This window comes from Alligator sinensis, unplaced genomic scaffold (assembly GCF_000455745.1).
Source record: "Alligator sinensis unplaced genomic scaffold, ASM45574v1 scaffold1059_1, whole genome shotgun sequence".
In the NCBI taxonomy this organism is placed as follows: Eukaryota; Metazoa; Chordata; order Crocodylia; family Alligatoridae; genus Alligator; species Alligator sinensis.
The window spans coordinates 1,926,016-1,947,133 of record NW_005842103.1 but is presented as its reverse complement, the minus strand read 5'-3'; the positions used below and the strand labels follow the sequence as shown (position 1 = coordinate 1,947,133).

Here is a 21,118-nt window from a genome sequence, read left to right as displayed (position 1 = left end):
ATTTAGAAAGGTCAGCTGGGCTAAGCTGCTTGCTCCCTATTTCTTACGGTCAAGCTCAGATACTCCTGTTGGGTAGTAATACAGCAAAGCACGCCATTAATATGTTAGCGCGCAAGGGTAGCACCGTTACTGGTTATTCTCAGGTCCAAGTTTCTTACTTGAGGAGTCCAGGGGGGCACATTCAACTGTGATATTTAACTGGCCTGGGATAACTTGCAGTTTTGTCTTCTCTGGCCTGTGTTGGAAAGAAAGAAAAGAGATTGGAAAGTGAACTGCCTGGTATTTGGGCACCCTCCAGGGGCTTTAGAGAGAAACATCTCACATGTACATTTGCCTATTCAGCCTCCATGCCGGTTCCTTGAACTTACTTCTTATACTCTGCTAATAGCTTCAGCATATCCTCATTAGAGAGCTTGCCACTGTCTTGTTTGTACAGAGGGGAGAATTTCCCTTCGAGATCCAGGGTGCCCTGGGAGTCCTTGAAAACCGATCTGGGAAGAAACAGGTGGCCTGTCACACATGTGATAGCAAACACACGGACATTCATTTGCTATGTCAGGCAGCAAATGCAGTTGAGCAGGTGGGAAGTTCATTGCTCTATCATTTCTCCTGGTACCCAGGCGCACACATAAATGAATCGTCATGCCTGGCGCCGCACAGGGACAGCAGAGATAGCAAAGCTTGGCTTGCTGCCTTGCAGCTGGCAGAGCTGGGAACATGCGTGATCATGTGCTTCTCGCTCAGCTCCTCTCATGCAGGACCAGCAAATAGCAGCCTCTGCGGAAGCTGCCCAGTGGGGACCGGTGCCCGGGTCAGCGAGGATGCTCTCTGCTCTGCAGGCTGCCAGTCTGGGCACTGGTAAACTGTTTACAGTCCCTGCTTTCCCAGGGCTCTTGCTGTCTCAGGCCGGAAAGACAGCAGACTGCTCTGCAAAGCTCACAAGCGCCCCCCGCTGATCCTCTCCCCATGGCAGTGTCTGGCTGGGGGTCTGAGAGAAGGGGGTGGCAGGTGCAGGCAGGAGGGATCTCTTCTGCAGCTTTGGGGAGCTCAGTACAGCTCCGAGCTGCACCCAGAGCTGTGGGGCAGCTTCTGCCATGGTTGCTTCAGTGTCTGCGGCTGATGAGGTCCAGGGCACCAATAGGTCCCTGGGAGAGTAGCGTACAAATGTACTGCTGTCTTATCCCATCCCCACTCCCCTCTGGGCTCCAGCAGTGAGAAGCCAGCCAGCCACCTCTGAACCGAAGCAGCTCCAAGGATGCTCAGTGCTGCATCAGGGGCTGTGAGGCTACTCAGGCCACTCCGAACCCATGCCTCTGGCAATGCCAGGGACCCCAAGCCCGCATGGGTCATAGCCACCTTTCCCCCGGCTTTGAGAGACCAGGGAGCAGGCTGAGAGTGACATTCACCCAGCACACGGAGCACCGGCGCTTGAGAGCTGAGCGCTGCTAATCCCCACAGCCACAGCACACGAGTGGAATTAGATCAGTCTCGAGCCACCCCGGAGAATAGCAATTATGTGGAGACAGCAGGAGGGGAAGCCTTGGGATGCACTGCTCAGGGGTCTGAACCAGGAGCTCCAAGTCCGATGCTGCCAGCCCCTTCTCACATGAGCAGAGCCCAAGGACATCCCACAGAACAGCAGGGGCAAGGCTGGCCTCAAAATCCTTCCTTCACACAGGCAAACCTACAAGTTTATCAGGGGTGACCACCAGCATCTGGGGGAACGTTTGTTCACCAGAGCGCCCCAAGGGATGACGAGGTCGAATGGTCACAAACTACTTCAAGATCGTTTCAGGCTGGACATAAGGAAGAACTTCTTTACTGTCCGAGCCCCCAAGGTCTGGAACAGCCTGCCACCGGAGGTGGTTCAAGCGCCTTCATTGAACACCTTCAAGATGAAACTGGATGCTTATCTTGCTGGGATCCTATGACCCCAGCTGACTTCCTGCCCTTTGGGCGGGGGGCTGGACTCGATGATCTTCCGAGGTCCCTTCCAGCCCTGATGTCTATGAAATCTATGAAACCTCAGGATACCCAGCCTGGACCAGACAGACAGACCAGGCAGATAGATCCCAGGATGGGCTGCTTCAGAGGCAGACCTGGCTACACTGGGAGAGGTGACCCAGGGAAGGATCGCCCACGCCCCCAGAGTTAGCTGTCAGCAGCAGGGTGCCTGGAAACCTCCCCATTAATATTTCATAGAATCACAGAAAATGAGGGTTCAAAGGGACCTCAGGAGGTTGCATCCAGTCCAACCCCCTGCTCCAAGAAGGACCAGCCCCAACTACATTATCCCAGACAAGGCTTTGTCTAACCGGGTCTCCAAACCTCCAAAGATGGAGATGCCACCACCTCTCTGGGTAACCTGTTCCAGTGCTTCACCACCCTCCTAGTGAGAAAATGTTTCCTATTATCCAACCTCAACTTGCCTTGCTGCAGCTTGAGCCCATTGCTACTTGTCCTGCCATCTGCCCCCACTGAGACCAGCCCAGCTCCATCTTCTTTGCAGCCCCCCTGCAGGGAGGTGAAGGCTGCTATTCAATCCCCCTCCGTCTTCTCTTCTCCAGACTCAATCAGCCCAGTTCCCTCAACCCACCCCAGCTCTGGCCACTGCATTTCAGAGCAGCCCGATGCTGTCTGGGGAAAGTGACTCTGAGCATCACAACTGGCCCTTCCTGCCTCTACCCATCAATTATTCTCTCCAAAAACCAGGGGCAGATACAGGGGGTGCACTGCTGCACTTGTACCCTCACCCCCCACTTTTGTTTCCTGCTCCATCCAAAGTTTAAAACCATCTGCCTGGTACTGCCTGGTTTCTAGTCAGGCCAGGCTGAGGGAGTCACTTCACGGCTCATTTTCATCTACCTGAGTCCTGCTAAACTCTTCACTCCAGAGGTGTTAACCACATTCTCTTCTTTTGAATGCTTTTGATGTTCAAGCCAGCTTTGGGTCTGCCATGCTGCTGGCTGCTACTGGTAAGGAAGCTCCTATTTCACAGCCCTTTCACAAATTGTTTTGTTAACTCATTCCAACTAAGTTTTATTTGCTTTTGCTTCTTAAACTGAATCATACAGCCCTAGGCCCTTGGCGTAATGGTAAAGCTTCTAGTTTATTTTTAACTGGAGAAAAATAGGTGCCATTTTGTATGGGATGATGCCCCTCACCATCTGTGCCCCCCTTTTCCAAATCCTAGATCCATGCCAATGACAGATAACAGCAATGCCAGGGGATGTCGAACAGACTGACCTGGTGGCCCAAGCAAAGGGCATGCGGTACTGGCCCAGCCGGCTACACACCTGCTTCGCAACCTTGTGGACCTTCTGGGCTGTCTGGAGAGGCAAGAGAGAGGGTGTCACTGGGCCCAGTCATGCACAGCGCAGGCACAGCAGCAAGGTCAGCAATCGCAACCAGCGCATCTCCCTAGTGCCCCAGCATTCCTCGCCCATCCCCTTTTCCCCTGGGGAAGCATCAGCCCCTGCATGACAATAGCATGTCCAGGAGGGGCCTTTCCACTAAAGCATTCACGTTGGTCCACAGCCCCATGCCCAGCTTCTAGGAGAACAAACACGGCCCCTTCCGTGAGCCCAGATGGCGCCTGAAACCCCGAGGGCAGGTACCATTTTAACAGCACCAGAAAAGCCCAACACTTGCCCACAGGACAACAACCATAGGGAAAACTGGACCCACTAGCAATGACGCTGCTGCATCAGCCAGCAGCCGCCGGGGCCCTGCCGGGGCCACTCCTGGCCGTGTCCACTTCGAGTACCTTTGCGGTGTCGGAGGTCTTGATGTACGGGTCGGTGCAGTGTGTGATGCTGCCTTGCAGGACCTTTTCTACCCGGGCCACCAGGAAGATTTCCACATGTGGATCTGTCACGGAGAAAACCCCCTGCAAGGAAACAGACAGTCAGGAGTCAGGACTCACCCCAGCAGTGCAATCATGGGAGCAACAGCCTGGTCTGTTGTGCTATAGAGACGAGCCTGTTGGCTCCCCTGCCAGGCAGCGCTGGGGCATACCTCCATCCATCTGTGCCGCAGGCAGCCCGTTCTTCTGGGGATGGGTGCAATGAAGGCCTAACCCTGAGGAGAGCTATGAGGACATTGCCACAGCTCAGTGATTCTCAGGGTTCAGCTCTAAGAGAGGAGCTTTCCAAACACAGCAGGGGAAAATGTGGCAATGCTTGGGCTCACAACCCAACCTGGAGCCAGGCAGGGAGGAGCTTGGTATTGCACACTCCATCTCACTCACAGCAAAGCCCACAAAGCCAGACTGTGTTTGGCAATGAACTAAAAGAATCCTGGGTACTGCCACCAGCCTCTTTGCACGCGCCAGCTGGACCATAGCCAAACAGAGCTGGTGACCGGTGTCTCAAATGCTTATTCAAGGGGGGGGAAAAGCCCCCAGGAGAAATATCAGCTCCTGTTTCTTCCACACAGTTTACCTGTTCTCATTTTAGACAACTACAAGCTGTGGATCAATGCAGACCAGAGAACTGGGGTGGGTGAGATGTGTGAATGTGCATGCGTGAATCTAATGTTCCTCTCTGCTGAATCTAGTAATGGCAATGAATGCATGGTTTTACCTTATATTTACAATATATCATGTGCTTGCCTTTGTGGCTGGAGTCATTTATTTCTGCAAGCCCTTGGATAAACATCACAGGGGAGTGCTCACTGAGACAGAGGCATTATGTTCTGTGTTTGTACAGCACCAAGCACCTGACCCAAGAGGGTCCCAGTCCTCAGCAGCTTGCAGGCTCTCAGGCACAGAGTAAATAAGAATGGCGGTAAACTCCCCGAACAGCCACAGCAGCCCAAGTGCATCTATTTATGCACATGAAAAAGCCCCCTGGTCAGGTCCGTACCTGCTTTATGTAGCGCAGGTGAGATTCAGGAATCCCGTGAATCAAGCCTTCGCTGGACAAAGCCCCCTGGGCATCCCCCCCTGTTGAGGTCGGGCTCTCCAGCAGCATCTCACGCACACACGGAGGGTTCAAGTCCACGTGGAAGTCAGCCGAGATCTTGCAGTTGTTTTTCAGGTCAAACAGCGCCAGGCTGATGAAGAAAGGCTCCACCTGGGAGTTTGAATGCACACGGGGGTCAGTGCTTTCTACAATGTATAATGCAGCCACCTGGCACTCTAGGGCAGCCTCTGCATTTCTTTTAGGATTCAAGGACTCTGCTCCACTTACACCCCACTTTTGCCTCCCTACAAGGGGCTGAATTTTTCCTTGAAAAAACATCAATAACCCCTAGTTCATCTGCTTTTAACCACCTCAGAAAGCACGCTGGACCCACAGTCTGTGAGATCTAGCATTTCTGATCTAGCCAAGACATGCAAAACGATCCTAAAACTTCAAAGCAGCTGTAAAACATTAGCAAGATATTTTTGCTATGAATGAGGAAATATGAACATCAGGGAGAGACAACGGCACTGATGAGCCAGTGCAAGCTGCGTACCACTCACAAAAAGGAGGAATGTAAATTAAAAGGGCATATTTCTCACGTACTAAATATCCCAGCACAGCTGACAGCCCTATGTACGTCAATGCCAACTCATTTTAACCATAAGAGACTTGAAAAGATTTCATGGCTCCATCAGGCTAGGTCAGGTCACCCAGAGAGGCTTCCAGTATAAACACCCACCCTGCTAACAGGAGGTTCAAACACAGGGTAAGCATGGCTGGGAATTACAGCGTACATTGGTGGGTGCACCCTCGGATCGGTCGCTGATGTGCGCAAGGAGGCTGAAGGAGAGATCCTGGCAGTTCACCAGGAAGCGCCGGCTGCATTTCTCCTCAAACGGCTTCACGTCTGGCTCGATCCCTGAGAAGTCTAGCCTCTAGGAAATAAGCACGTGGGGGCTGGTTAGTTGGCGTGAAGAGACAGAGAAGGGACTGCATTGCAGCTTACCGGGCTGCCCTGAGAAGAGGTAGAGAAGGGCAGCCGGTGGACAAAAGGCTGCCCTCAGGCAAATGCATGATTTCAGTGCACAACACGCCGGTGCATTCAGGGCAGGGATTCCTTGCAGGTGCCGATTTCCTGGCAGTCCGGTGAGCAGAGCACAGAGGAACCCATCCCCATGCAGCTCAGCTCCGCTCTCTCCCACCCCACACCCAAACGTTGCTGGGAGCAGAGCGCAGCGCCGATGTGGCGGTCATACCCCGCGAGGTCCTCGTGTTTGGAGAGATGTCGCTGGTTTAAGAAGCAGCCCCCTGCCATTGAAACGGAGGGAAATGGCTGCTACTAAGCTCCACCCTGGGAAACATGCCTCACTGTTCCCAACCCCTCGATTCTAGCTGTAGTTGACAGACACCCTCCTGCCCTGGCCACCCCGTGGCTGCAACAGTGTCAGTCCTTGGATGCTGGACTGGCGCGTGCATAGAGAAAGAGCACACAAATGAGCTGGAGGCGAGGATGCGGTGATCAACAGGCTCCTTTGTGTACACAGGAAGGGCGCGGGGAGTTCAAGTGCAGCCCTGTCCCTCGGGCAATGCAGCCGGAGGGATCTTCCATGCTCTGTGCCATCTATTTGAGGATGTTTTCTCGCTCATTGGAGCACCATGGAGACCTGCCAAGGGCTCCTTTGGAAAAACAACCCTCGTGGCTCACAGCAGACCCCAGGGAAGGACTGAGAGACACGGCTGAGTTGGAGAGCTCATGGGGGACTAATCACATTCCCCTGCTCAGTCGAAACAGTCATGCTCCCAAGGCTCTCGCAGCATCCCGTGCTAGCAGGAGAATCAGATGCTAGGAAATAGCTGGAACACTTTCCTACAACAGCATTACGATTCCATGCCTTCCCCAAGCCAGAGTGCTCGAGATGTGGGAGCAGCCTGGCCAGCCTGCCCCATTTCTTAGCTGCTGGAGGTGGCCACGTGCCCACCTCCTTCCAAACCCCTCCACTGTTTCCTGGAGACCCCCGTGAGGGTGCAGGGCACTGCATACAGCCAGCCCTTTGCAGCCCAGTGCTACAGAGCTTGCTACGGCAGCCTCCTGGTGAATTCAGACTGACCCCTTGCTGCTTTTCACAGGCCACCAGTTGTAATTGTGCCAGCTCAAGCCCATAGAAGCAGCCAAGTTACCCACGGGCCAGCTGTCTACACAGCTCAGCTAAAAACACATGCTGACACGGGGAAGGCGCGCTGGGAAGGACAGGGGTGAGAGGATGCTGTCACTAGAAACAGGGCCCATCCTGCAGAGATTTAGCAGAGACGCCTCCTCCCTGCTTCTCTTGGCCTCAGTGGGAGAAGGGATTGACCCATCTGACATTTTAACTTTGGCTGAAGTCTGGATGCTGGGAAGGGGGCCAGCTCGAGCTCCACAGCCGCACAAAGGAGAAGGAAGGAGAAAGCGACCACGGGACCCTTTCACCGTGAACGAAACCTTCACCTGAGGACAGATGAAACACTCACCTGGACTTCCGCGTCAAAGGAAAAGAGGTTTTGCCTTCCGTCATTCCGGCTGAGCTTGTTCAGCTGGTCGGTCTCTCTGCCGTACTGGAAGGAAAGCATGTGTGTGACTGAGGGGAGCTGGGCCTGGAAAGAGCCTGCATTTATAGGGGGACAGGACAGGCGAGCACGTTTCCAACCCTGCCAGGTGGCTGAGATCATATGAGACTGCACAGCACTAATGAACATGGCCAGGAGCCACTGGGGCCTTGTTGATTTGCTAATGGATGGGGCTAGGCTGCCAGAAAAGCTACCGGAGACTTTCTTTAACTATACCCGGGATGATTCACCACCACGGGGCCACCCCCTACTCTCCTCTCCCATCCCCACCAATGCTACCTCTTCCACCCTCAACCTGCTTCAACTCCTGCTGCCCAAGCCCTCTTTCTCTTGCCCCCTTCTCGTCAGCTGGCTCTGCTCTGCTCTGGGCTGCAGCCCACCCTGGCAGGGTGCCTGACTTGGGAGCAGAGGGCAGAGAAGCAGAAGGACCCTGGGGTAGCTCCAGCCCCAGCCCCATCCTCGAGGGGTCCCGGAGGGAAGCGCGCAGAGAAGGAGCAGGTCCCAGCAGCATCCTGTGGCTGCAGAGCCCAGGCTGGGATGCTCTGCTTAACCTCTGGCATCGAACGGCTTCCCATGGAAAGCCCCTGGCCAGAGCAGGGAGCAGAGGAAGTGCTTCCTGCAGCACAATACCTTCATCAGCTCGGGGTGCATGCTCCGCTCCAGGCTCTCCAGGATGTTTTCTGACTTCCCCTGGCTGCTGGATTCATCATCTGTCCAGGCGCAAAAGGCAATTGTTAAGAACTACTTGCCAGGCACAGGCACAGCCCCGTCCCCCCTCTGGGATATTCTCTTACAATAGCTAGGCATTTCTAGGCTCCAAAGGTCATGTGTTTCCAAATGCAGCCACCAGTGCTCACCCCTCAAAACCCAGCAGGCCTTCCCAATGCAGGCATTTTGCATAAGTCCAAGTGACTGGGGCTCCTGACACCTGCCGTGGGCTTTCCCCCTGACAGAAAAGTCCCGGTCAGACTCCACAGCCCTGCACCCCACGCTGCTGAATGGCTGCGTTTCTCTGCCCCGAGGCTGATGGAGCTGTTAGGGCAGGACCGGCGGAGAGCTGAGAGGGGGTGATGCGAAATGCTGACCTGGGGCCGCCTCCCCTGTGTCTTTCTTCTCCTGCACCAAGCTCTCCGTATTGATCTGAATGATCTTTCTCAGCGTGGCCAGCCATTCCTCCATCTCCGGCTCTGTCTCGGCCGCCAGGTAGTGGCTGTACTTGTCCAGCATCTTGAGTTCAAAGGCGTAACGCCGCATCTTGGGGCACTGAGCAACCAAACAAGCAGCAGCTTTATAACCCCTTTATAATAGATGCTTCTCTCTGATACAGCACCCGACATCAAACAGCAATGGGGGCTGTGTCGCCAGCCAGTCCGGCTATGCCGCTCAGAGAGGCAGAGCTTGAGAACGAGACCTGAGAGCCGTGCCTGCAAGGAGGAAAGCAGGCAGGGCAGGCCCCTTACACACCCACCTGAACCACGTCGATGCAAGCATCCAGAAAGATGCAGCCTTTGGATTCCTTGGAGGTTTTCTCGTCTTTATAGGAATTGAGGATATAGGAGCCGTCCGGGAGTTGCGCAAGGTTAAAATACCTTCTCTTGAATACCTGCAAGAGGAAGGCATTGTTCTCAGAGGTGTACTGGCTCTCTAGCGCAGGTCACCACTCAGTGAGAGTCACCTACTCAGAGCTTGGCTTCTCCATCGCTAATAGGGAAAAGAGGTGGTCTCGGAGCACCACAACGTATGACCCAGCTACGGCTTGTTTTTATGGGGTGTATTTTTATTTATTCATTCTGATTTCAGTATTTGCTGCAGTAAATCTACCAGTCTCTTGACTGAAAAGGAAGGGAAGAAAGCAAACATGGTATGCCCACATGCCCCCAACTCGTGCCAAAATACAAACCCTGCAACTACTGCCTTTCATACCTTCCTCCAGCACAGCCCCAGGACCCGCTTCCACCATTTGTGTTGTAAGGAAAGACTCACACTTGATATTCAGTGCCTGAGCAGGGCTGGGTTTCACAGCTAAGGAAATTCTCCTCCTGGCAGTGGTTTGAGGGGACACCTTGCAGTATCCCATCCTCTGGGACAGGTGCAATTTGGGGCTGCTATTGGACAGCGGTGCCAGATGGTTAGCTTGCTGGCTGGATCTGTAACCTTTTGCTCCCATTGTACCCTACGTACCAAACTAAGACCAGCTGAGGGTGTTTCTGACCTGACAGCCATATGCTGGTTGGTGCAGAGGCAGAAGAAGAGATGTGTGTTCCTGTCCTGTGTGCCAATTGTAAGATCATCTTCCCTGAGAGCTTAACCCCAGGCGCTGGACCATCTCGCCTGGAAACGTTCTGCCATTTCAGCCATGCAAAAGGCAGCTGCTAGCCTAGCAGGGATGTGGCACTCCAGAGTGCATTGCATATACAGGAGATTTCAATTAAGAGATGCATGGAAGAAGCACGGGCAGAGGGAGCCCAGGAGAAAGACATGCCTTGCACACATCCATTGGATAAACAGGGAAACATTCTCATTGCAGTGAGTATCTGAAAGGAATATGGATTAATGCATCATTTGTTCCTCCCAGGTGGATGCTCCTAGCAATCCCATGCCTCCATCAGTAGCGTATCCATCAATCAGGCCACTTGCTTTCTGCACAGAGCAGGGAGGCTGTATTACATCACCCATCTACAGCATACTGCATAGCCAGTGCTCAGCAAGGACTTTTGCTGAGGAGCTTACGTTTCCAAGCTAGAATAAGCATGATTCTGGGAACCAAGTATGTACGTGCAGACTTACACATGCCCAAAGCTAAGAATGGCTGAAGCACTGTGCTGGATAAGGGCCTTCTATACTCCAGCACTGGGTGTGTACCTTGCTAAGCACAGAGACCGGCCCAGCAAATCTGGGAGCAGCCTGCCATTTCAGCAACGGACAAGGAAGATGCTGCCCTGGAATAAGTCTGAAGACATTTGATTTAATTTAAAGCACTGGGAGCCTTCACCATCCTTTCCATGGACAGCGCGGAGGTGAGCTATGCACGTAAGCGTGCTGCATTATTGATAGGGCTCTTTCCTTTGTGGACTCTGCTGTCAGGAGGAACTGTCAAAAGCTTGTGCTGACTTCGGAAAGAGCAGAAAGACCATCTGACTGGATCCGGCCATGGATGCAGCTGGTTAGCAACTGTGGAGAGAGAGCTACACAACTGATGATTCAGCAGATCATTTTCTATGAGCTCTCATGATATGTCAATGGCCATGTCTGACTTTCAAAGTGCAGCTGCTTTCCTGTGCATCTAGGAGAAGGCAGTAGTGGGGTCTCTTGCAAGCCAGGACCAGTTTCCAAAAGCAGCCACTCACATCGGGTAGCTGGATTCTTGAGTGGACTATAGAGGTTATGGGTTTGAGTCAAGCATTGTTGGTGCTCTGGCCTGCACTAGGCAGACTTGATGGTTGTAAACACTCCTTCTGGGCTTAAAAGCTGTGCTTTGAAGACCAGGACTTGTAATCCCTGGACATCAAATTAAAGGGAGACATACAAGCAGTCAGATTGACTCCAACAAGTGCTGTCTGCACATGCTAATGTCAATCTCTGAATCACCGAGACACTCCAAATCACTGCGTGTATTTGAGAGCGACTCGTATCCCAGTGTCAGGAAAGAAAATCTCCTCCTGCACCTTTCTGCAGCTGTTCTTTGGACACGCATCGGAGCAGCATAACAGGAGCAGGCTCCTCTATTGAGTAACAAGGCAAGCTTTTGTTGGAACAACAGATTACTGGCAGAGCAAAGCCAGCGATGCAGCTGCTCGGAGAGTCTGCAGGGAAGTCTGAGCAGTACCAGGCTGGATTGCATGTTACACAGAGAAGGTCAGGAGAGGCAACTGCTGCACTGCCAGTCAGCCACGCTGTATCCTCGTGGTGACATCCTCCCTGCTGCCAGCATACATCCATGTCACTCAGGTTTAAAGCTGGCTCGTTGCATGCTCTAACTCCAGGAGGGAACCAGCTTTCCACAGTGGTTTGACTCCTCAATAACTCCTAAGTTTGCCTCAACACCCTCCTACTCCCAGCCTTTCACTGGCTCTAAAGGATACAAGGTGCACCAGTCCCAAGTGTGGCTTGCCCACAGAGCAGCAAAGCTCACGCAGCCCAGCACTGGACAGGCTTTATAAGAACATTAAAGACACGTCCAAACTAAAACACGAGAGCCCAACACCGCCAAGCCCAGGCACAGACTGTAGGTGCACCTCTCCAAAGCCAGCCTGCCTCAGCACCCCGCCGGCCTGGTGCTGCTAGGAGGACGGCCGAGACTGATCTCACCTTCATGGTGACCGTGATTGTGCTGTTCACATTTGCCTTGTGCAGCCAGCCTTGCTTTATGACTCCACCTTTCTGAGAGCACAAAGACGATGAATCCTAGAACGGAGCAGATGGTGAGACCAAGGATCAGGGTTAGGGTTAGGTGACAGCCTGACCCCACTGCTGCTCCCAACACAAAAAACGCACTGAGGTCAGGAGGTATTTCAGAGTTTGCCTGCACTAGACGGTTACACTAGATGGGTATAGTCAAAGTGGGACACAGCTGTAACAGCAGACACGTGCTTCAGAGCGGTGTAGCTATTCCTGAACAGAGATGATTACATAGTAGGGGTCACCTGCCTATCAGCGGAGCTGCATCTACAGCAGGCCTTTTACCCGTTATCAGGGAAAAGCAGTCAAACATTCAAGTGCAGACTTGGCATTGGAGCCTGACTCAACAGCAGTATGTAGCACGTTTCATGCCCAGATCTCAGGCTGCCCAGGCCCAGGGGCTAAGCGCTGTCACTAGAGCTATGGAGGGGATTTTTCTCTGATGATTCGGTTGCTGTTGTTGGGAGGCCTGCTTCCAACCTTGCGGCTGCCTGTGGGAAAGGACCTGCTCTGGTCCACTTGTCACTGAAAAGTTTTGGGGAAAAATTTCAAAACTGCCAAAATGATCTGCTTGGACATTGCCCAAAGAGGTGCCATTTAACAGAGCGGCACCATACCATTAGTGTTAAGGGTGTCATACCAGGCAGCAAAACTGCCAGCACGGTCACGGGCAAGTCTGACCATCCGTTGGCAGCCAGGAGAGAATACTGCTTTAGAAATGCACATGAAACATCCCTCCTGATCTTCAGCCTCATGTAGGAACAGTGTCTCTGAATATTTTGGATGCAGCTGTGGGTTGAAGCCCTCAGAGCACTGGGATTTGACATCCACCTTGTGCAGGCACAAACAGCAGCACAGCCCCAAGGCAGAGTCGGACCCCGACCCTTCAGAAAGGATGCCACCCAAATTCACCAGTATGGGTGGAAACCTTCGTGTCTGTATTGAACCAAAGCCTTTGCACCCCGGATTCTGTTCAGCCACTCGCTAGGTCTCTCCTTTACATAATTGCACAACAGCAGATGAAAAGCCAGGGAAAGCATTTCTGGAAAACACGTAATTTCACTGAGAGGAGACACGTTCCAACTCATTCCCATGCTTCTTGTCTGAGGGATGACCCGGTCACATCTGCAGATGTCTAAGTGTTCCCAGCTTCAGCCCCATGCCCATGAAAAGAAACATGCTGTCAGAGTCCTAGTCCCAGAAGCACCACTCCCAATCAGCATTTTGCCTTTTACACGTTCGCTTTGTAGCAGCAACCCCAGCCCAACAACCTCATGGTGCAACAGATCCTTCTCACCTCATCTTTGTCAAAGTCTTCATCGATCTCAAAGATGTGGCTCGGGGTTTTTGCCTGCCTGAAGGATTTGCTGGAAACAGAACATGTTGCTCTTAGGAGCTGCAAAGCCCACAAAGACCTGGAATCTGTGAGCCATCCTAGCGAACGCTGGATCTGTGACGGCTTTGAGCAGCAGCCGTCCACAGACGCGTCCTCTCCCTGGGTCTATCACACAACCCCATTGTAAGAAGACATGCCCAATTCACAAGGAGAATCCGGCTCAATTTAAGCACAAAGAGAGTGGAATTCATGTTGTCCATATTGTTCACCCAACTTTGGTGGAGACACCAGCAACTTGCACCAGTGATGTAGGGACAAGGAGACCCTCCTTGCAAAACCCAAAGGGATCAGATAGTGAGAGCAGATGCCAGCTTAATGCAATAGAAGCACAACTGGCATTCTGCTGTGGCCTGGCTTTCCCACAAGCTCCATGGAGCAGGCCAGGGACAGGAGCTGATTAACCATCAGAGACCTGAGACAGAGTGTGCACTAAACGGGGAGGGCTGGGGCACCACCAAGCCCATAATGACCCATCCATCAGAAACACACACCTGTTGGAAGAGCAGGAGGCACTTCTGGGCTGGAAGAATATCCCCACCTGGTATGCTCATGTGTCTAATTCCCTTGGGAGTCGTTAATGGAAACACCATCCCCATGTGACAGAGACTCTCGAATGCTTTCCCCAGCGCATTAGCCACGCAGCGGCTCAAGCAAAAGTCTCAGGTTGCAGCAAGGGAAGTTTAGGTTGGATATTAGGAAAAACACTCTCGCTAGGAGGGTGGTGAAACACTGGAACAGGTTACCCAGATTGGTGGTGGACCATCCTTGGAGGTTATGAAGACCCGGGTAGACAAAGTCTTGGCTGGGATGATCTAGTTGGGCCTGGTCCTGCTTTAAGCAGGGGTTGGACTAGATGCGACTCCTGAGGTCCCTTCCCACCCTCATTTTCTATGATTTCTATGATTCAAGCAGACACAGGAACATGCTGAAATGCTCTGGCCTGCCACACACCACTAGCTTAGTCTCTCCCTGTCTCGGAGGCAGATGGAAGAAGGACGCACTGATGAGGGCAGCGTGGCTCCCCTCCCTCCCTGGGACAGCCTGAGCAGTGCAGACAGCGGCTCTGACTTGCAAACCTTTCATACAGGGCAAGTTGGCAGGCTTTAGGGTTGAGGCAGGGCCAGGAAAACGGAAGCACGAACTGGCTGCTGATCGGGTTGCTATGTTTCACTGGAGCCTAGCAAGGGCAACGTTATGGGCTGCCTGGCCTTGATGCACCCAGAGAGCCACACTCACCACGGCAGCATTCGGAAGTCGCCGGAGTACTCCTCATAGACGTAGTTCACCACGTGCCAGTCAGAGCTGTAGGTCCGAATGCACTGCAAGACAGAGGCCGACCCAGCTCCTTCACCAGCGCGGCAAGCCACGGGAAGCAAGCGTGGCTTCTCGCCACACAAAGCGCCGGGCGCAGGAATGGTTCGGCACGACTGGTGCTCTTCCACCGGCTGTGCTTGTTGCCCCTTCCCTTCGGCTACATGTCAGGGGGCTGTTAAGCCTCCCTCACAGGCGCTGGGTGTTGGCTACAGCCCAGGCTGGGGATGGGGACTGGGCTGTGCCAATGCTTCTGCTGACACCAAACCCAGAGGTTCCTGGCTAGAGGGTCTTGCCCTTCTGCTCAGGGTCAGACCGATGACAAATTTGGGGGCAAGCAGGGATTTTACCCTCTTGGTCACACTGGTATGGACTGGGGTGCGGGGTGCCTTCCTCTGTAGTGGGGACATGGCCTCTGCTTGGGTCTCTTGAGCCCATATTAACAACCTTTTACAGAAGCTGGACATGGACTGCTGTGTTTCTGCTGCTTTCCCCACAGCAGGTTCGGGTGTGACGTCTAGTTTTGTGTCAGGGTTGACTAATTCCACAGCAAAGCTGTGTCGAGAGCACTGCCGGAGGAGAACAATGTGCTGAAGCCCATTCAAACCCTCCCTACCTCTTTGACAAAGAGACTCTGAGCCTTCTTTAAAGCATCCCCTGGCACCGTGGACTGGACCGTCCTCCACTGGCGGCTTATCACCGAGATCTGCAGGAGAGAGGGGAGGGAAAGAAAGGTGCTGTGGTAGACTGGGCCTCTCCACCGCTGTCGAGGAAGGCTGGGATCACAGCGGGGAGGCAGGAAGAGCGAGTTGGGTCTTGCATGCCAGAAGCAGGGGGCATGAACTCACGGACACATCCTCCATTGGAAACATGAGCAGGTCCCGGAGGGGGTCGCTGTAGATCTGGGCTTTCCTCTGCAGCACGACATTTTCGTAGTCCAGGGGCTCCACCGCCTTGGTCTTCTCCTGGAGGGGAAAGGAAGAGCAGGACCAAAGCAATCAGGGACTGGAAACCAAGGCACGAGCTTTGCACTCGATATGTGCAGCTCCACAGCCAAATTCGCTGCCTCCACCCGAGTGCCCGGTTGGGAGCGCGCCTGTTACTGGCTGCATAGAGACCTTCACCCAAAACGACGCCCCTTGCACAGAGGAAGCCTGAGGATTTCCAAGCGTGTCAGTAATGAATAGCTCGTTAAACATGCTACACTCCTGTGTAATGAGCCCACCCAGCTGCACATGTTCTGTAGGAGAGCGAGGGATTAGGCAACCATGTCCCTGCTCAGGCAATGGGCTCCAGGAGAAACTGAAGGATCCTTCCCCACTCGCAGCATGCCTCCATGTGCCAATACTGCTCCCTTAGCGTGGCAAGCGAGCTGCATTGCTGGATTAGCTGCTGTGCTTTTGGAGAGGCCACAGAGCTCAGGGCTCACGGGACTAAGCAGCTCTGAGCAATGGCTGGACGATACCCCTACTCTCCATCCTCCCTTCTGGGCCCCACTGTGTTACAAGAACTGCCAAGAGCTACGTTATCACCGGCAACGCGCCATCTGTCTGGGCCAAAGCCAACCAGCTGCTGCTTTGCACATTGTGGAAAGGAAGAGCAGCACAACACCTCTTTGAACGTGCAAGACCCATGCACCAAGTGAAGGATCAGGTCTCTCGGGGCGGTGCAGAGCCACGGTAAAATCTTTGGCTCTGAGGCAGCTTTCAGGCAGCTCGAAAGTAACACGTCTGAAATTCAGGGAGCCACGGGAGAGAGCAGAAACCAGCCCCCTGTTAACCTCGACCTGGCTCAGACCGACAGCTCCACATGTTCCTAGGCAGAGCTGTCACCACCCCGTTAATCATACAGCTGCCTATTCAATCACCGGCCGACACGGTCACATAAGCACCCAGTGTTTCTGCTGGCATATAACAAAGCAGCGTTATACTCTTTACTCTTTGCAATGTAAAGCCACTCCTTTTCCCCTGGGGTTTTTGTTGATACTAAAGAGAAATCCCAAGTATTATCCCAGAGCTGAGCCTTTTCTGAGCAGCGCTGGCAGAAAACATGGCTAGAGTCAAGCCATTCCCAGCAACAATGGAAGATGATGTGGACACTGGTGTCAGAAGCGGACTGGCCAAGTTTGCCGATGACACCAAACTCTGGGGTAAACACCCACACCCGAGGACAGGAGGGTGATCCAGGCTGACCTCGACAGGCTCAGGAAATGGGCGGACGAGAACCTGACGGTGTTTCACACTGACAAATGCCAGGTTCTCCACCTTGGGAGGAACAACCTGCAGCATCCTTATAGGCTCGGCAGTGCTACGCTGGCTAGCGCTACGGACGAAAGGGACTTGGGGGTCATCATTGACCACAACATGAACACGAGCCTGCAATGCGATGCTGCGGCTAGTAAAGCGAGCAAAACGCTGGCTTGCATCCATAGATGCTTCTCAAGCAAATCCCAGCACATCATTCTCCCGTTGTACTCAGTCTTGGTGAGGCCGCAGCTGGAGTACTGCGTCCAGTTTTGGGCTCCACAATTCAAAAAGGATGTGGAGAAGCTTGAGAGGGTGCAGAGGAGAGCCACGCGCATGATCACAGAGCAGGAAAACAGACCTTATGGTGAGAGGCTGAGAGCTATGGGACTCTTCAGCCTAGAAAACCGCAGGCTCAGGGGTGATCTGGTGGCCACCTATAAGTTAATCAGGGGTGTCCACCAGGACCTGGGGGAACACCTGTTCACCAGAGCGCCCCAAGGGATGACGAGGTCGAATGGTCACAAACTGTCACGACCGATTCAGGCTGGACGTAAGAAAGAACTTCTTCACTGTCCGAGCCCCCAAGGTCTGGAATAGACTGCCGCCAGAGGCTGTTCAAGCACCCACTTTGAACACCTTCAAGACACATTTGGATGCTTATCTTGCTGGGATCCTATGATCCCAGCTGACTTCCTGCCCCTGGGGCAGGGGGCTGGACTCGATGATCTTCCGAGGTCCCTTCCAGCCCAAATGTCTATGAAGAGCTCTGCTTTGGGGTGACTGCAGAGCCAGCCAGGCCGTCACGGGGCCTCCTTTATCCACACCGAAGACTGTAAAAAATGAAAACAAGGCTTAACGACAACATGGAGAAAAGGCACAAAAGCAACTTTTGTGCTGGTTCCAGGCCAGGTTTCTGTGAGCTGCTCATTGCAAGAGGCGCGAAGACGACACGCTGCACCAAACACACCTCAAAGGTCACATATGCGGTGCAAAGCATCCGAACGAACGGGAAAGCGAATGACAGTCCCTTCACTCTGCCTCGCCCAGGGTGCAAGCAAGGGCACGAGGGTGATGAGCTCCACATGACAGTGCTTGGCTTGGGAGCTACAAACATCTGATTTACCAAAAAAACAAAAAAACCCAAAAGGGATGCTTAGGCTCCTCCTGCCCGGAGAGAAATTCCTGCTCATTTTCAAGTAGCAATAAACTTCAGCCTATACCACTCATCTCAATGGCTTCGTTTGGGACCAGTATTGAAAGAGAATGATCCGTGGATGCAATCTGGGGGTCCCCTGACATACACAGCAGCTTCTCTTAGGAGAAGACCCCAACGAGTCAAGACCCCAATTAAAAAAACCTGCTACAATGAGCCCAGCCGTTGCCTCTGGCAAGGAATCCTGCTCTAATTGCAGCAGCAGCTCCGGCGTGGGCCTGAGAGACGGTGGCTTCTACTTCAGGCACAAATGACCCGAGTTCGGGAGGCTCCTGGTCCCCACAGATGAACTGAGACAAGAAGCCAACGAGAAGGACAGGGCCAGAGCCCGTCCCCAGCCTGGAGCTGCCCCGGGAACGCGCCCAGGAAAGGCTGCGTCTCTCCAGGGGTTTGCCAGACTCCTTGGGCTCTTGCTAAGCCAAAAGGGATTTGAGCCAAGAGGCACTTAGCCCTTCACGAGGTCAAGACCTCTGCGAAGGCAAGCGTGTGACAGCCGCAGGCGCTTGCATCTCAGCTGCCACTTGACACTGCTGCGAGAGGAGGCTTTTGCCAGGGACCTCCCAGCACCACCTGAAGCATTTCAGCACATTTCCCACTCATCAGGGCTCGGCCCAACCAGCCTACCCAGAACGGGCCCCGCGGGGTTGGAAGAGCATAAATGAAGTCCCGGTAATCCCCCTAAGGCAAAGCCGTTACAGGCAATTACCATTGCCCGGTCATGCCACATTAGGGAACAAGTATTTAATCAGTGTATTGTCTTTATTCCAGACCTAATTAAGTTTAGCGCCATGGAAACATCAGTTTTGTTTGCTGTTACCAATTCCCTGAAAATAAATGCGCTTGTACATAGCAGGACTGGAGCGGTGCTAACCCCTCCTGCTTTGGCCTTGTGAAGGGGTGTGGGGGCGTCTCGAGGCTCTTGGGGTCCCTAGGTTTTGCCTCCTTGCGTGGGCCAGAGGTCACAAAAAAGAAATGCATCCGATACTGTTCTGCAGCGGTGGAGGAAGCTCCTCTACCACAGCGGGACCAGGCCCTTCATACACGATTGCCTTTAAAAACAGAAATGTGCGAGAAACCCTGTTTTCTTTCGCTCTTCCCTCTGCTCAACCCCATCGATTAATAAGGTCAGAGGCCGAAGCGGGGCACTGGGCAGGTGCGGTTAAGTCAGGCCGGTTTCTATAGCCAACAGCACCCAAGGGGACAATGTGGCCGGCGTCCCATCAGACCACCGGTGTCAGCCGCAGCCCAGAGGACCAGGTACCGCGGAGAGCTGGGTTAACGAGGGGCAGCCTTGGGCCTGGGTGCAGGGTAGGGCTTGCACAGCCAGACACCACAACCCCTCTGCTGTCAGGCCTCTGGAGCTGTGACAACGGCCCTGTGCAAACAGCACGTGCAGCGCTTCACCGACACGTGTGAGCAGCATGTGTGGTGCTTACACGTGCGGTGGCTCTCAGCGGAGAAGCATTTTGCCCCTGGCTGCGTGGGATGAACCTAAGCTGCCTGCCGCGGCTCATTTTTCCCCCTGCTCCAGCGGGAGGCAGAAAAAGCTCGGTCCTGCCAGCCCTGGCAAGGCCCTCCAAACAGCTCTCTGGAAACTTTTGCCTCCTTTCCTCCAAGAACGCTAACGCGCTTCAGCAGAGGCCAGCACACTACTTCGGCCTCAGCGACGATGAGCCCACCAGATCCCCAGCTTGGAAACCTGGGGGTGTTTACCAGGGAGTCTGCGAACTCGCTTAGCCTGGCGACCCTCCAGGCTCGCGATTGATGCACGGCACAAAGCCTTCCCGAGGACAGAGCCAGGCAGGCGGGGACAGGGCCTTCCCGAGAGCAGTGGCTCTGGAGCAGATACTCAGTGGCTTCTCCGCTCTGCGCTAATGGTTTCTGGGCTGCCTCCACTAACGAGACAGGGGCCCACTGAGTGAATGCGACCAGCTCTGGGGGGTGGGACACAAGGCTTGTGGTGCTTGGTGCATTGCTTCAGGCCCCAGCTCCCGGAGTCAGGGGGGGACCTGAGCATCAGAAACCAAAACAGAGTCTCTAGCTGCCGTGGCTACACAGAAGAGCTTAGAAATGTGGGCCGTGCGGCTCGACAGCCAGCAGGTAGGTAAGGAGAGCCCAGCACCCAGCGTGCTCATGCTGTGCGATGTCCAAGCTGCTCTCACGATTCCTGAATGCTTGGGATGGGCAAGACTGACACCCCGGCATGCACTGGCTGGACACACACACACACACACACACACACACACAAGGGAAGGAGCCTGTCTTCATCTCCGCCTGTCTGGGGCTGGCACTCTCCACCTGCCGTGGACCCTTCCTCCCCTCGGCCTCTGCAAATTGCATCGGTCTGCTGGCGTCACTGTGACTTTCAAGGGTGCAATGTCTTCTTCCTCGCTGCTCGCCGGCATGGCCACACTGGCCAGACGGCGACAGAGTCCCGAGCCTGGGCTCTCCAGGAAGCCAGGTGGCCTTCCCCAGCTCAGGCAGGAGCTGGGAGGGTCTGGCCTGCCTCTTCAGCGCCCCTCTGCTCCCCCACACGTTGTGATGGTGCCTAGGCACGCACCAGGATCCAACCACACGGCTGCCAATGACCTGCAGCCCTTGGGTATTCTGAAGCCAGGAATTTAATGTTGATCAAAAGGGGGGAAATCCTGGAAATGAGATGTCAGATTAAAAAGGTTTAAAAAAAAAAAAAAAGAACCCTTTCACAAGAGCCGGTTTCTTCTCTCTCAGCCTACAAGTTAGTAATTAGAGGCCCAGGCTGGGTTCCAGCAGAGCTGTTATGAAAGGAATGGGGGAGATAAAAGGATGAAAGAGCCGGCATCCTTTCAGACCCTGGCACAAAGCGCCCAGAGCAGCTCACCCCGACCTCGGCCTCTTCGCCCCTCCATGTCTGCTGACACTCAGCACCGAGGGGTGCAGCACAACCATCTTATTTATACCTTATTTATATATGGTGCAGTGCACATCTTATTTATCCGCCTTCCCCGCTCTCCCTGGCAGATTGGGCAAGAAAGCAGAAAGCAGAGCAGCAGATCAGATGCGG

General features: G+C 53.8%; 1 protein-coding gene across 1 annotated transcript in view; it reads right to left on the bottom strand.

The window, feature by feature from the left end:
• Positions 1 to 15,602, bottom strand: part of DOCK11 (dedicator of cytokinesis 11) — a gene marked incomplete at its 5' end in the record, with an annotated part of 71,903 nt that extends 56,301 nt beyond the window's left edge. The window contains 15 exons of the mRNA XM_025205043.1: positions 159 to 235; positions 369 to 491; positions 3,247 to 3,329; positions 3,767 to 3,889; positions 4,866 to 5,075; positions 5,702 to 5,842; positions 7,416 to 7,499; positions 8,142 to 8,221; positions 8,597 to 8,774; positions 8,980 to 9,114; positions 11,820 to 11,915; positions 13,207 to 13,276; positions 14,542 to 14,624; positions 15,233 to 15,322; positions 15,465 to 15,602. Of these exons, the coding sequence (XP_025060828.1) occupies positions 159 to 235; positions 369 to 491; positions 3,247 to 3,329; positions 3,767 to 3,889; positions 4,866 to 5,075; positions 5,702 to 5,842; positions 7,416 to 7,499; positions 8,142 to 8,221; positions 8,597 to 8,774; positions 8,980 to 9,114; positions 11,820 to 11,915; positions 13,207 to 13,276; positions 14,542 to 14,624; positions 15,233 to 15,322; positions 15,465 to 15,602 (1,711 nt within the window). The remainder of the gene's footprint in view (positions 1 to 158; positions 236 to 368; positions 492 to 3,246; positions 3,330 to 3,766; positions 3,890 to 4,865; positions 5,076 to 5,701; positions 5,843 to 7,415; positions 7,500 to 8,141; positions 8,222 to 8,596; positions 8,775 to 8,979; positions 9,115 to 11,819; positions 11,916 to 13,206; positions 13,277 to 14,541; positions 14,625 to 15,232; positions 15,323 to 15,464) is intronic.
• Between the last annotated feature and the right edge of the window lie 5,516 nt (positions 15,603 to 21,118).